The 15851-nt window shown below is 40.7% G+C and overlaps 1 protein-coding gene across 4 annotated transcripts in view; it reads left to right on the top strand.

Annotated features, from left to right (window-relative positions):
- Positions 1–15848, top strand: part of sash1b (SAM and SH3 domain containing 1b) — a 57388-nt gene extending 41540 nt beyond the window's left edge. For 3 of the 4 annotated variants that reach the window (XM_035994688.1, XM_035994690.1, XM_035994689.1), the window contains 17 exons: positions 445–573; positions 1192–1242; positions 1794–1843; positions 3872–3912; positions 4330–4416; positions 4541–4653; positions 5027–5128; positions 6264–6399; positions 7202–7602; positions 8765–8839; positions 8940–9080; positions 9204–9336; positions 9636–9805; positions 11456–11662; positions 12404–12554; positions 13449–13580; positions 14929–15848. In XM_035994688.1, the coding sequence (XP_035850581.1) occupies positions 445–573; positions 1192–1242; positions 1794–1843; positions 3872–3912; positions 4330–4416; positions 4541–4653; positions 5027–5128; positions 6264–6399; positions 7202–7602; positions 8765–8839; positions 8940–9080; positions 9204–9336; positions 9636–9805; positions 11456–11662; positions 12404–12554; positions 13449–13580; positions 14929–15698 (2889 nt within the window). In that variant the 3' untranslated portion in view covers positions 15699–15848. Of the gene's footprint in view, positions 1–444; positions 574–1191; positions 1243–1793; positions 1844–3476; positions 3797–3871; positions 3913–4329; positions 4417–4540; positions 4654–5026; positions 5129–6263; positions 6400–7201; positions 7603–8764; positions 8840–8939; positions 9081–9203; positions 9337–9635; positions 9806–11455; positions 11663–12403; positions 12555–13448; positions 13581–14928 lie in introns of those variants that run through there. The other variant, XM_035994691.1, reaches the window with a different exon arrangement.
- The last annotated feature ends 3 nt before the right edge of the window (positions 15849–15851 follow it).

Raw genomic sequence — 15851 nt, forward strand, 5'->3', positions numbered from 1 at the left:
AAAGAATCATCCGACTGACTGACTTTACTTCTTATGATTTACGGTAGACTGAACCGTGGCCTCTTGAGTCGTCCTGATGAATTGTTAGAGAGCGGAGTGAGAGAGTCATAGCTGCGTCAGTCGGAGGGGTGTTCAGGGCTCAGGAGGTGGAAGGGGTCGCTGGGCAGGAAGACAGCAGGCTGGTGAAGACAGAGGCAACATCACAGCTGGATGTCTCGGATACTTTTACACTCCTGGTGCTTTATCTCTGTGTTTCCTGGCTGTTTGTTTTGCTGGTGACCGTAATAAAGCTTACAACAATGGCTTTAATCATGACAGTGGTCAGTGTTTACAGTGTTTGCCTGCTGTTTGGCATCTCGCTCAACCTCTGCGGGGTGTCCTTTTCCTCTTCTGGTCTGTGGTCATATCTGTGTCAGTGCTTGAATGCCTCTTTATCTCTTTCAGGATGGCTCGGTGGGAAACCTTGATGACCTGGCTCAGGAGTATTCTCAGTATTACGGAACCTCCCTCAGTGACGTGTGTGAAAGGATGGAGGAGCTACGTAAACGTAAAGTAGTGCAAGATGCAGAGATGGTAAACAGTCTTATCAGTCTTTTTCTTATCAGTTAAGACCTTGGCTCATCAAAAAAAAAAAAAAAATCTGATATCTCAGCATTAAATTATTGGGGGGGTTTTCTTCCGTTGTCTTTTAAGTTCAGTTTCTCATTGTGAGAGTTAGATGAGAAGATTGACACAAGTTTAGCATTAAAGACTGAAACAGGACAACACCGCTAGCCTAGCTCTGTCAGAACAGAAGGTGACCAAATCTGCTTACTGGCACCTCAAAAACTAATGAACACGTTATATCTCGTTTGTTTAGCCAGGGTATTCTCTCATTTAAGTCTCAAGAAAGTGACTGCGTTAATGTTCTCTAGTTGTGTTTTGACGATTTTCTTTTACCCTTAAGTATCATATAATCTGCCTCTGGAGTACGGATGAAAACATGCCGTTTTGTCACATTTATTGACGTTCTAAATAAAAGTTACATTTGAATAGCTTATGAAATACAGATATGTTCAACCACCTAGTTGTTGGTAGTGCAGCAATTGCAGAGGATACAAAACTGTTTACTGGTGTTATTCCATAATGTGGGTTGGCCGATTTCTATTTCTGCATTATGATGACACTATAATTTACTCCTCTGTGTTTCAGGGAACAGTTGACTCAGTGGCCACATCACTGCAGCTCCGCTCTCAGATCCAGGTGAGTGTCCAGCTCTTGAGTATGTCAGTCCCCCAGAGAAGGCAACTTCCTCCCATGTGCGTCAGCAGACAGGCTGATAAGAGGCCATGGAATTGCCTCGTCATGATTATCCTGAGCAAAACCAAAATGTTAGACTAAAAAGTAACATTGGACTGACTGTGATGCAGAGAGCCGGCCCTGAGATGGTCTTTGAATGTTAGGGAATAGATCCTGAAATATGGTCAAATGTGACGAGTAGAGGGGCATACAGTATGTGGGTTTTGTTGCCACCACATTACAAGATCTGTATTTCAAAAGTGCAACAAATTACAAATAAATAAATACCTGAAATTCCTCTTTTGTTACTCCTCAAATGCAGTCTTAAAAAGCTAGTTTGTCTGCTCCATTTTGTTTTTTACTTTCCTATGAAGGAAAATGCCATCCTCTTAAATTACCTGTTGCTCCAAAAATTAAACTATAACTCAAAATTTGACCTTTAAAAACATAGTTCAGTAAGTTGAAGCCTTGCCACTGTATGTATTTAAACTGACACTTTTTTTCTTCTCCTTAAGGAATCCCTTGGACTCAGCAGTACCACGTCCACCCCAGAGACTGAGAGAAGGTAAAAGAGAAATTCCTAATTATAATTTCTGTTTTAAAGAAAGTTGAAAATCCACCAGAAAGGCTCGGCATCCTTGACTAGGGGAGGATCTGGGGTGAAGCATCAGTAAGAACAGGACACGTGATTCAAGGGAGGATTATAAGCACTAGTAAATTCTTTAATAGATAATAATAACTATGGCTGGAGCTATTATTGTATCCGGATAATGTGTAGTGTTGTGGCTTAACAGACTACCCTATTATAATATAAGTCGTATCACTTTTGGAAGCTGAACTGCGATTTCTCTTCCTGTATTATCTCTGTGTCAGCCTGTGGACACAAGCCTTTCCTTCGTTTCCTGGTGCCCTCCAGTCACATTTATGAAGCATTTCTGTGTCACCTATAAACTTCCTTCCCTCCATTGTTTCTTTTGAGGTATTTCAAAGATTAGTCATATTTTGTCTAAAGCTGGAGATGATGAATTGGGTGATGACTAATGATAAAGCAACATATGGATTTGATCAATCTTGTTAAAGAGACAGGACCTTGAAAATTGAGCAAAATCCACATTTTGTAAGGATTTTATTATAGTAAGGAACAGGCCTGTGTTATTGAGAATACTGGACAGAAACACAGGATTCACAGGAAACCCACACTGCCCACTAGTGGGACAAGTATAATGATGCTGGAGGAAGCTGATAGCTATCAGTTATCAGTAACACATTTTAATGACCAATACTATTATTTCTACACTAAGTTTTTGAGCACTTATTTTTTCATCATTATCTGATAAGGTTTAGTTAGTCCTTCTGTGTATTGTCCTTATGATTCCCCATTAAATCAAGAGTTTTTTTTGTTATAGGAAAGTGTTCTTGTTATCACTGTGCATTTGGTGTCTTACTGTAATGTCATTATTTACTGTGGTAAATGGGAGCATGTGAAGCTTGTTACTATGATTAACAGCTACACAAATAACACATTTCGTTTGAAGTTATCCATTTTCATGCCAAAATATTTCACATTTTTGTGTCTCCCACGTTCTGTAGATTTACTGTAGAATGTAGATGGGGAAAACTGTGTTGATGTCTCACTCTATAACCCTGAATAGAGTTTGAACACCGTGGTATACTGTGTGGATTGGTATATAAAAAAGAAATTCTTCTTCAACCTGTTCGTTCGTCCTTTAAAGGAAATTAAACCAATGTGGGTTTTTGACAACCAATACAGATATTTTTTACACTTGTATAGATGATTTTATTTGGCAATGTTCAAGATTTGATCATGCAAACAATATATTCAGTGTATAGGTTAGAGACCGTGACTAGGTCTTTACTGAAAACCAGAGTAAGAACATTTTCTAGGTGGATAAACCGCTGCTTAAGACAAGGTGACAAACCACATCTTTTCAGTGTCAGCAAAAATCAAATCCAAGCGTTAGAATTAAGATATGATAGTTATTTAACCAAACATGAACAGTATATATTATAATAAATTTACAAAACAGAAAAGACAGGTCTGATCTACAAACTCCTATCCTGATCCAACACCACCATCAAGTGTCAACAGAGAGAGAGAGGGAGAGAGAGGGGGAGAGAGAGAGCTGTACACAACAAGCAGCTCAGAGAGATGAAGAGATAGAGAAAGAGGGAGGGTGAAAGTGTGTGGGGAATGCAGAGGTCACGTTAGCGCTGCTGCTGTAAAACCCTGAGTGGACATGAAAAAGGATCTATTGTTCCTGCGATGGCCGTAGAGCACTGACCTCTGATCATCAGCCAAGAGCAGCCAGTCTTTTTCATCTGTTTTGACTACTTTGATTTCCCTTCACTAAGATGCTAGTGTCATGAAGGACAGTGCGCTTCTGTGAGTTTTTTTTAATTTTTTAATTTTTTAAATCTGACGCAAGAGGATAGAAAGACATGTTAAGGGAGATGGTGGGATAGCAGGAAAAATGAAGAAAATGACTTTGGAAAACAGGTACTGGTCTATTTAGGGCTTTTACTCTCTATTTGAACTCTTCAAATGAAGTAAATATTTTTCCTTGATTTCCAGGTTTCCTGTGCACAAATCTAGCTCTGATGATGGATCAGGAGGTAAATTGAAATTGTATATAAATCTTAATTACATGCATCAAATACTTAATGCTTCATTGTACTGTAAGTACATTCTGATTGATTTTCACAGCCCTTTTTAATCTAAACTAAACTAAGCTTACAGTTTACTTTTGAAAAATGGTTTTGTGTGTATTCGTGGTTGTAGGTATTTTTAATCCAGCCCATTTCTTCAATGTGGAGAATCTATTTTAAACAGAAAATTGCCTCTATGTTTGTATTATGAGACTATTGTAATTTTGGGCATAATCTAATACTTTGTCTGGAAATTCAGTGCAATTGCTGGGGTTATTGTTTACCTACAGTTCAGATATTTCTGTTTACTTTTGTGGAGATGCCATTTTAGATCTTTTTTCTTCCTCTCTGCACTAAATTAAACTGAGTCGTTGTACTGTATAGGAAAATGGGATGGAAAGAGAAAGAGCAAGTCTATTTGGCAGAGTTTTCGAAAGTCACAGAAAGGAGTGTTGCGTCAGATTTCAAAAGGTATGTAAAGTCAATAACACGATAAAGGAAATGATACATGTAGGAGTACTCAATGACATATGCACAAATCTTTTAGTTATTTGAGCTTTTAGTTATTTGAGCTGACGTCTCTTTTACTTGACAGGTGATGACGTTGGTTTTGTGGCCAGTGAAATCACCATGAGTGACGAAGAGCGTATCCAGCTGATGATGATGGTGAAGGAGAATATGATCTCTATAGAGGAAGCCCTGGCACGGGTATGATCTCATGCATCCCAAAGTTCTCCACTTTACTGACATGTGAAAGTTGCAGCTGCTGTGTTTTTCTCATTTTGCTCAACTTTAAGAGTTTGTTTGATTGAATGGATTGCAAAATGGTTGATCAAGTTGCAAAATCAGTGGGCAAATTTGAATGCATAAAAAAACTGAAAGTGATCTTTCGAGGCAATTGTTGCCTGACAAAGTTAACAGCATTTTCAGCTTTGTGAAAGAAATAACATTCTGATGTAGGCATATGGTCAAAACATGGTTTTATCTCCCTTTGTGTGTGCCAGCTGTTCGAGGATAAATAACTTATCAGCTGGTTCTCTAGCTCTGCATCATGTGCTAACAGGGTCATCTTTTCCCACAGTTGAAGGAGTTTGAAGTACAAAACAGACAGACGTGCAGGTCCGATCCCATAGAGTGGACCGATCCCTCCAGTCCCACTACAAATGAGTCATTCAACTGCAACGTAAGTCTCTAAGCTCCCAGTCTGAGGGCATCTTAGTGGATTCATAATGCTGAATCATACCTTCAGGCAGTGTGTTGTGCATGAGGGCCTCTGAGCTACCAGTGCCAAGGCTGCTGAGCTGTTGACAGCGCCTCTCTCTTTCCCTCTGTCCCTGTCCTGGCGATGAACCGGGGCCCCACTAAAGCCCTTCAGCTCAGGGCCCTCTCCCAATTGCAGGGTACTGGGCGGACTTCTATTCATCCCTGTCAAAGCGCTAACCCCCTATTGTGCTGTAGTGAGCGGCTGGATTCAGCACAGGGCCCTGTTATGCAGGCCACAGCTCTTTTATGCATGGGTGGGGTGATTAGGGGGCTCAGGTTCAGGGCACATTTTTCAAATTCATCTGGATGGCCTGACTATTTCTCTTTGGTGTGTGTGTGTGTACACTTTTCTCTTTCTGTGTATGATGGTTGGACGTCTGTCAGACCCTTCTCTGTTGTTTCTTTGTTAATGTTACCGCATCTCTACTTGCATTAAATTTCTGTTGTGTATTTAAACCTGCTAATCTGCTTTCATTTTGTCTTTTGACATCTATTCTGGGATGTGCATGCTCGTGTTTTGGTCAGCAGATGAAACCTCAACATCTGTGTCAAGAGTCTTCTAATGTACAGCTGACTTTTTCACTAACCATTAATTCATATTGTGGTTAAGGTGATTTCCAAGCAGCTAGCTTTTCTTTTTCCCCTGAATAGAAAGCCTTTTTCTAGTGTGGGCATATGTGTGAGCATATGGGACAGCTGTATACATGGGCTTCAGTGTCATCACTGTGGTTTCCTACCACATATTTATATTAAGCTCCAGGTCGTTTCTACAGAAGGCTCAGCAGGTTCCTGCAGCAGCATCTGCAGCATGTACACAGCTTAAATACTTTTTTTATTTCATACAAGTGGTGAACAATTGTTCAAAGGTACCTTGTAAAGTGTGAGCTCGCACACTACATCTGAGTATAAAGACAGTGAAAGTGATATCTCCGTTCATATCCAAAATATTTGGCCTTGCAACTGGTAACAATCTGCTGTAAACAGACCCATAGTCTTATTTTACCATAACTGCAAAGCTCTGTGGTAAGACAAAATGTTTTGGTCTCTCCCATCAGCTGCCTTGTGACCTGTCAGACAACGAACAAGAGGAATCTGTGACATTCAGGAGACTCCATAAACTGGTCAACTCAACCCGGAAGGTGAAGAAGAAACTGATCAGAATTGACGAGTCGAAGAGGCCTGGAACAGATGGTACTAAAACCACTATCCAACTTTATCTCATAAAGCCCAATTGTCTACCTTTTCACTGTCCCACAATGTGATGCTACTGGATGAAAAGTATTAGAGAAGTTGTCTTTTTAATTCAAGTAAAATGTATGTTTCTGTATGTGCAGCCAAGTTTTAAAAACCAGTAGGTGTTTACAGCAAGATTATACTGTGTAGTAAGAGGAAATGGAACACCACAATGCTGAATGTGACGCAGAGTCTAGAAATAATATCAGTAATTGTGCTCAGTCTAATTACTGTTTGACTAAGAATATGTGCTGCAATAATGGTATTTAACGTCAGTTTTCTCTAGTTGTGTAGGCTTTGTGAATAAATGTTTTGAAGAATATGTTATTTCTTTGTTTTCCAACATGTTTTTTCAGCACATATGACAGTTGGCATGCTGGGAATGCCCCTAAAACAACTTGTAGACTATGGGACACTGCAATACATCATAAAAAACAAAAACATTCAAGTGTTGTCCCCAGTTGAATTGGCAGCATGTGCATCATCATTCCATTCAATGATCTCTGAAAGCTCAAAGATCATTTTCACCTTTTTATATGAAGAATTATTTAACAGCCAAAAACCATTAAGTTAATTCATCAAAGATTTTGCTGAACTGATCTGCAGTGGATATCATGTCTAGCTGATTTCCGATATTTTATAAAAATCCAACCGTATTTGTAGACAAATCTTAAACTTGAGGATTTCATTACATTTTACTTAATTTTGTTGAGATTGTCTTGTGTTTTACCTTCTCCGTTCCCCTCTTTTTACCCGCCAGAGAGCCTAATGACAGATGGTCTTCCTTTTGAAGATGCCAGCACCTCCCTGTACTCAGGTGTGCAAAAGAAACTTGCTGTTTGCCCCGTGGACTCCCTGGCTTCGGCTCTGCAGGAACAGCTCACATACGACAGGGACTCCAACAGCCTGACCACCTCCCCCTCCTCCAGCAGCCTGGACACCTGCAGCAGCCAGAAAATCTTCCGGGCCTTCAGTAAGTCTAGTGAAAGCCCGATTCATCAGGAGATGAGTGTAGCGGGGGAGGTGAGGGAGGCAGGTGAAGGCAGTGGCTCTTCCTTTTCTGAGATGGAGGGTTGCAATGATGAGGAACCCAAAATCGCTCGCTCAGTGACTGATGGAGAGCTCCGTCACCGGATCCTCAGTCCGCTCAGCCATCATGGGGTGAGTACATAGGAGAGATTGTTGAGAGATTGTTGAGATTGTTATTTGGCAAGTGGAGCATTTCTAAGGCTACTGTTCAGAATTAAAGATCCCATGACATGGTGCTCTTTGGATGCTTTTATATATACCTTAGTGGTCCCCTAATACTGTATCTGAAGTCTCTTTCCCAAAATTCAGCCTTGGTGCAGAATTACAGCCACTAGAGCCAGTCCCACAATGAGCTTTCCTTAGTATGTGCCATTTCTGTGTCTGTAGCTATTGAGGAGGAGGGGGGGGGGGCCTTGACCAACTGCCACTTTGCTCGTTTGAAAGCCATGATGTCTCTCTCTCTCTCTCATGGGTGGGCCAAATTCTCTGGGCGGTCAAAGCAGAGAAAGGGGAGGTAACCTTCCTCCTTATGACATCATAAAGGGAAGATTCCAGATCGGCCCATCTGAGCTTTCATTTTCTCAAAGGCAGAGCAGGATACCCAGGGCTTGCTTTACACCTATCGCCATTTCTAGCCACTGGGGGACCATAGGCAGGCTGGGGGAACTCACATTAATGTTAAAAAAACTCATAAAGTGAAATGTTCATGCCATGGGACCTTTAATGTATTCTAGACATGGCCTGCAATCGTCACATCGTTTGAAAACAAACTGATATCATCAGCATTATGCAAGTCGCCCTGCATGCACTATTCCAGCAACTGCTCTGATGCCCGTTAAATATAAATGTAGTCTTGTTAAGTTTCACAAATCCGTCGTTGGTTCTGAGAATATATTTGTATTTGCCCATCATAGGATCTGTGGTGACCTGACCTGCTTATGAGGAACTTATATGCCCCATGTTGCATCTTTAAAAAAATAAAGGGCGCCCGGAAAGCTCAGTTGGTAGAGCGGGCGCACATATATAGAGGTTTACTCCTCGATGCAGCGGGCCTGTGTTCGACTCCGACCTGCGGCCCTTTGCTGCATGTCATTCCCCCTCTCTCTCCCCTTTCATTTCTTCAGCTGTCCAAATGCCCAAAAAAATAATCTTAAAAAAAAAAGAAGAAGAAAAAGGCTACAATTTTAAAAGAAAATTGAATGCATGCTCTAAAAACTCATTGTACTCTGCAAGGAAACCACTAACATCACCTACATCCCTGCATCTCTGTTTTGTTTTTTTGTTTTTTTCACAGAGAGCTTGTAGCTTTGGAGGATTTGACCTGACCAACCGCTCATTGCACGCCTTCATCTCTAACAACGATAACCCTGTACGTAACTGTCATTCTTCCTGAATATCTTTATAAACTGAATCAAAATAAATAGTTTGTTTATCTGCCTTTTTTTCTGCTTTTTGTGTATGTAAATTAGAGTAACGACGGAGACGGTGTCAGAGATCCCATTAAATCTCCATCAACATCTCGTATCTCCCTGGGCAAAAAAGTCAAGTCTGTGAGAGAAACTATGAGAAAACACATATCCAAGAGATACCACTGTTCTCTCTCTGAACAGGTATGTGCTGTTGGTAGAGTTCACTACAGTACAGAAGCATCCATCAGTGTTACTGTTGGAGATTGTCCGTATAGGTAATGTTTTAAAGCATAGGTAATAATGTTTTTTTTCTCTGTGTCTTAGTTAAGCCCAGAGCGCATATCCAGCTGCCCTAACTCGCCTCAGACAGACTCTGACTCTTTGGAGAAACCCAAACTGAAGCCAGGAGGGTCTGTGGAAAGCCTGAGGAGTTCCCTCAGCGGACAGAGTTCCATGAGTAAGTCTGTGTGTTTACAGTATATATGTGCCAGATCTGGGTGTACTGCAAATAATTCTCAGTGTTTGTTTTCACTTGACCTCGGAACACCAGATGTGTGGTGTTTATCAGAGAAGTGTTTCAAGGACATTAAATGGCTTTTGAGATAGTCTAAACACTTGGTCTGTGTGGATAACTGTGTAACATCTGGCACTTCAGTCACATTAAAAGACATATAAAAAATATTTTTCAGATGCTAACAGACCCGTGCAGTCTTGTGGTCTTGAAGTGGCTCTATTGTCTCCTTGTGGTTTGTGTAGGTGGTCAGACTGTGGGCACCACTGACTCCTCCAACAGCAACAGAGAGAGTGTGAAGTCTGAGGACGGGGAGGAGGATGAGCTGCCCTACCGCGGACCCTTCTGTGGACGCGCTCTAGTTCACACGGACTTCACCCCCAGTCCCTACGACACAGACTCCCTCAAACTTAAGGTATGACAATGTTGTCGATCCAGTAGGTTAGACAATAGAAAGATAGATATATTCAATTCAATTTTATTTATAGTATCAAATCATAACAAGAGTTATCTCGAGACACTTTACAGATAGAGTAGGTCTAGACCACACTCTATAATTTATAAAGTCCCAACAATTCTAGTAATTCCCCCAAGAGCAAGTATTTAGTGCGACAGTGGCGAGGAAAAACTCCCTTTTAGGGAGAAACCTCGGACAGACCCAGGCTCTTGGTAGGCGGTGTCTGATGGTGCCGGTTGGGGATGTGATGAACAGTGGCAATAATAGTCACAATAAAGATAATGGAACAGTGACTACAAATGGTAGTCGTAGTAGTTCATGTCATTGCAGGGCGTTACAGTATGTAGTGTGGCACTGCAGGGCATGGCTGGATGTAGCAGGTTCAGCAGGACGCAGCAGGGCACCGTAGAGCGTAGCAGGGTGTAGTGAAGCAGGACCACGGCGACAGCTGCAACCAAGATCTTGGTGCCATCCTAATCCAACGAAATATGCTGGGAAAAAAGAAACATAAGGACTCCGGGGAGTAAACTCCCCAGAGCTAGGTTAGTAACAAGCATTTCTGGATCTCCTCACTCCCTAACTATACGCTTTATCAAAGAGGAGGGTTTTCAGTTTATTCTTAAATGTGGTGACAGTGTCTGCCCCCACTAACCCAGACTGGGAGCTGGTTCCACAGGAGAGGAGCCTGGTAGCTGAAGGCTCTGGCTCCCATCCTACTTTTAGAGACTCTAGGAACCACAAGTAGCTCTGAATTTTGCGAGCGTGGTGCTCTAGTGTATTACTGTTACAGCAGCAAGTTACAAGGACACACACACATACAGAAAATACAAGAAGTATACTAGAAATAATAAGTAAGATTAAAAAGTAGATAAAATAATATAACAAAAGATAAAAATACCAGTGTAGTGTAGAATAAAAATATACAACCTACATACATAGTATGTATGATTAAAATTATATATATATATACATAAGTATTCATACCCATGCTAAAGTTGACTAAAAAGAGGAATAAAAAAGTCATCTTTTGGAAATTGATTGATAGCTGGTTTGATTTGCATTGATATGGATCTTATCTCAGTTAGCTATTAGGCTAACTGAAATCAAACCATGCCAATCTCTAGGTATGGTGAAGGGTATGTGATGATCTGGGGCTATTTTAATTCCAAAGGCCAAGGGAACTTTATCAGGATGCATAGTATCCTGGATCCATGAAATAACTGGCCTTTAAAAATAAAAACCTGCCTTCCTCTATGGGAATTTAACATAGGGGTATGTATAATTATGGCCCCTGTATTTTAAGGAAGAACATTTATTTATTTACAATACATTATTCATTCACAAAAAAAAATTGTTGTCCTTAAGGTCGGATTTTTCCTCATTTTTTTAATTAAGGCATTAAGATCAATTTCCAAAAGATGATTTTTTTTATTCCTCTTTTTAGTCAACTTTAGCATGGATATGAATACTTATGAGCAGCACTGTATATAAAATACGATGTAAACAGTGTGCAACATAATAGTGCAATATTGTAATGTGTGAGGTAATGAGGTAATGCATAGAGATGAGCTGATATCCTCTAAAGATTCCATTGGTCTGGTCTTGCAGAGTGGAGACGTCATCGATGTGATTAGTAAGCCTCCGATGGGTACATGGATGGGGATGCTCAACGGTAAAGTCGGAACTTTCAAGTTCATTTATGTGGATGTCCTGAATGAAGAGGTGGTGAAGCCCAAAAAGACGCGCAGGAGGAGGAAGGCCCGGCAACCCAAACCCACCTCTGTAGAGGAGCTCCTTGATCGCATCAACCTCAAAGTAATAAACTTACTACATTATCAAAATCTGTCACACACACACAGGTGGAGGGATTTCAAATGACACAAACAAAGGCATAATGTTGACTTGTAAACAAAGCCAGCACTGGGATTTTCCATATACGTAAGACCTTTTATTTCTCAAATGTATGAATTTTAGATGAAAGGAATACCAGTGGGTGACGGATGGGTTAAAGTTGGTTCTAGCTGTATTTAAAGAAACATTTCGGAAAACATATTCAATTTCTTGCCAAGAGTTAGATGAGAAGATCCATACCACTCTCATGTCTGTATTTCCAAATATCAAGCTCAAACCAGGAGACGGTTAGCTAAACATATAGGCTGGAAACAAAGGGGAACTAAGGCTATCCTTGCTCTGTAAGACAAAATCCACAGACTCAACAGTTTCTTGACCAGGCGCTAAGCTAATCATCTGCTGGCTCTAGCCTCATATTTACTATCCAGACATGCTACTGGTATTGTTCTTCTCATCTAACTTTCAACACAAAAGTGTATGTCCCAAAATGTCAAACTGTTCCTTTTCAACATTTGCAGTTTGACAAATTGGAGAAACCAACTGAATGCTGAATCTTTGCGTTACAACAAGGTGTAGAAACTTGTACTATAACATGCTTATTTCTCATCTACAGGTCAAATACTGTTTGCAGTTCTGAAATTGTGCATGGTCAAATGAATTTCTTCCATAGATTTGTATTGATCTGTGTGTCCATCCTCTCCACAGGAGCATCTCCCCACCTTCCTTTTTAACGGCTATGAGGATCTGGACACATTCAAACTGCTAGAGGAGGAGGACCTGGACGAGCTGAACATCAGAGACCCCCAGCACAGAGCTGTGCTGCTCACCGCTGTGGAGCTGCTGCAGGAGTATGATGGTGGGTCAGGTAATCCACAGGCTGTTATATCTCACCTGAGCACTACACAAGGAACACACAAATATAGTCAAGGACGGGTCAAAGAGACACATTTGTCAAATTTACTAATATTTATACAAGGTTGAGATGTTGAAGGATACAAAGGGTTGAATTCTCCTTTATGATAAAATAACCATCACTTAAGGAAAAGGATAGATTACAGACAATCATGCACAGAGGGCCACTTAGAGGTTACTATAAATATACTGTGTATGTCTGTGATATACAGTATCTATGAAGGTTAGTTTCAACTTGTTACTGCTGTTTTTACTCCTTCCCCTACTATCACGAATAATGTCACAGTTAGGATGTCTTGATTGAGTTATTTCCAGTCCACAATTTAAAAGAATCTGTTAATATGTCCGTTTGTGGGTGCTATCTCCAAAAGCAATCCATGCATAGACACATGCAAAGTTCCCTAGCAGTTACCTGAGATTAGAATTTGGCTATATGAAGAAAATCAAATATCACTATATTTTTGACCAAATACCTCGATATCGATATTTCAGCGATATTGTAGGGTTGGCTATTGGTGCTTTCACAAAATATTTACACAATGAGATTTTTGATAAATAATCATTGGTATTGAGGATATAATGACTAAGCGGGTAAAGGCAAATAATAGAACATCTGAAACAGTCTGCTAAGTTCAGAAAATGACATCACTTTACTGTAATGTAGCCTTTAAAACACTTATGTCATATTACATATTAATAATATCCAAAGATTATATCTTATCCATTTAAGATTATATCTAGCCTCATATGTTGATATAATGTTAATCTATTGCCCAGCCCTACTTGAGATCATAAGATGTGACTGTCTGCCCCCTGTTGGTGGTGTTGTGCATTGCAGGAAGCAGCGACCCGGAGCGAGCCAGTCAGTCTGGAGGCTCACAGGAGAAGCTGCTCCTGGACAGGCGTGGGCTCACGGGAGACTCCCCGCGAGACTCCGGCTGCTACGAGAGTTCCGAGAACCTGGAGAACGGTAATGACAGCCTGAGTCGCCTGTGAACACTGTCCTCCTCCTCGTCTTCTGCCCTCTTCTGCCTCATCCTTCACTAGAAAGACTCGTGTGGTCTTCAGTCCTTCTTGATGCTCGAGCATTCCAAGCCACCAAATTCAGTTTTCATGCTCTTCTGGAAAGACTCTATCGTCACTATTACTTCTGGTGCTTTTTTTTTTTTTTTTTTTTTTTTTCTTCAAGCATCTTCTTCTTCAAGTCATACTTTCTTCTTTTTCTGCATCATTGAATCCAACTCTTTTGCAGTCACTTTTTTTGTCTGTTAAGGGCTTTTGAGAACTGACATTGCATTTCTTTACAAGCATTACAGTATCTGTATGATATTCAAAATGGAATAACACAAGTTTCTCTGTTATTATGGGACTAGAAAATTCACTTACGTCATGTTAAACTGACCTAAAGACATTTTTCACACCCTTGAACAAACTATATGTGGAGCAGCTTGCACGTCTACTCACAAATAGATCTGCAGTTGTGAGTTGTGTGGTGGTTTTTGCATTTGCTGGATGGTGACTGTTGAACCGACGTGTGACAAGATTTACATAGTTAAAAAAAAAATCTTTCTCAGTAATTGCGGTACATTTTTACGGCGAATGCTTGCTTTATTCATAGCTACATCATTCTTATTGTGTATTTGGTTTGGCTTAAGTCTAAAAATTGTCAAAATGCGAAGAGTTGTGCTTACTGTAAATGAGGGTTCTTGTGAACGTCAAAAGGTCCAGTGGTTAGAGAACGATGTCTGATCAGCCACACTTGTACAGTGTATTTCTCTCAAGATTTTGCTGTTTGTGTGTATATTTTTTTAGTCCAGTAAAATATAATGTTGCACAATATTTTATTATGTGCCTAAAGAAACTGCATAATGCAGAAGAATTAAAATATTTACTAAATAGTAATTCTACTTGTTAAAATATGGCATTTTGTATAATTGTAAATGCACTAAAATGCAGACTTAGGACAACCTTTGAAATGGTTTAACACAGTTAAAGGTTGAAGTTAAACTCATTCTAACACTTCTGACAGAAATGTGGTAGGTCTGAAGTCTCAGCATTTTCTGAAGTGTGCTTTTGTCATGGTTGAGCGTGAGGAATAAATTGCTCCATGCTTTACCAGACTTGACTGCTTGCTTCCTTTCTTTCATTCATCATTCATTTGTTGCACACATTTAGATTTTGTTATGTTCTTTTCTTGGGCATCCTTTTCACAATGGCCACTCTTTTCCAACACTAAGCGCTCTGCTGTTGTTCTGTTTAAGTCAAATACATGTCATAGCACCTGCATGATCTGCACACACTTCACTTGTTTATTTCAGGAAGGGACAAAAAGACATCTTCATCCATGAGCAGGTCCTCCTCCGGTTTTGAGTCAAACCACCTCCCGTCCCCAGAGTACCCTGCCCTCCCCCAAACCCTGACCATCAGCTCTAATAAGACTTCACTCCAAAGTAAACCTGGATGCCTGTCATGTATCTCACCACCACTAAGGCCTAAGCACAGCTTAAGTCTCCTAAGCCCAGCAAAAGTTCATCTTCCCAGTGGAACCATTGCTAGGAGCCGGAGCTGCATGGAGCTAAGAAGAAACCCAGCACCAGATCTGCCAAGGCGGAGCTTCTCCCTGACTGTCCTCCACAAAGAGCAGGAGAGAAAACCCATCGACCCTAAAAGCTGGAATTTAACCCCTAGCGTCAAGATAAAGACAAATCCTCAAAACCGTTGTGAGGTCATGTTTCCGTCCTCCCAATCTTCAACTGCATCATGTAATGCTGTCTGCAGCACTTTCGACACAGACACGGCAAATGTGTTTGCCCTGAAACACCTGCCACCCCCAGTCCCAGCAGAAAGGTCAAATAATCCTTTATCTACACCTTCCTTATCAAAGCCCCACCCAGAGAGTGTACTAACAGAGACTGCCTGCATGTACAACTACACAAACCCAATCTCGTCAGAGGATAAAGTGGGTCGTTCAGTTTCAGCCAGTTCTGAAGCCCGCCGGCTGAAAATGCAAAGAAACAAGAAGACATCCATAAACTCAGTAAATCTGGGTTCCCTGATAAAAGAAAAGACTCCAGATGCAGGGTATTGATCTCAAAATGGAGCCACTTTCTGACAAGGTAATGGACTCAAAAGTACAGTTTACCCTACAGTTTTTTTCAAAATCTTATTTCCAACAAAATGTCTAGAATATTCCAGCCGGATCTAGTTTGTAGAGTAGACTGCAACTGAGTCCAACAGTTAC

The sequence above is a fragment of the Sander lucioperca genome, chromosome 18, assembly GCF_008315115.2.
Source record: "Sander lucioperca isolate FBNREF2018 chromosome 18, SLUC_FBN_1.2, whole genome shotgun sequence".
NCBI lineage: Eukaryota > Metazoa > Chordata > Actinopteri > Perciformes > Percidae > Sander > Sander lucioperca.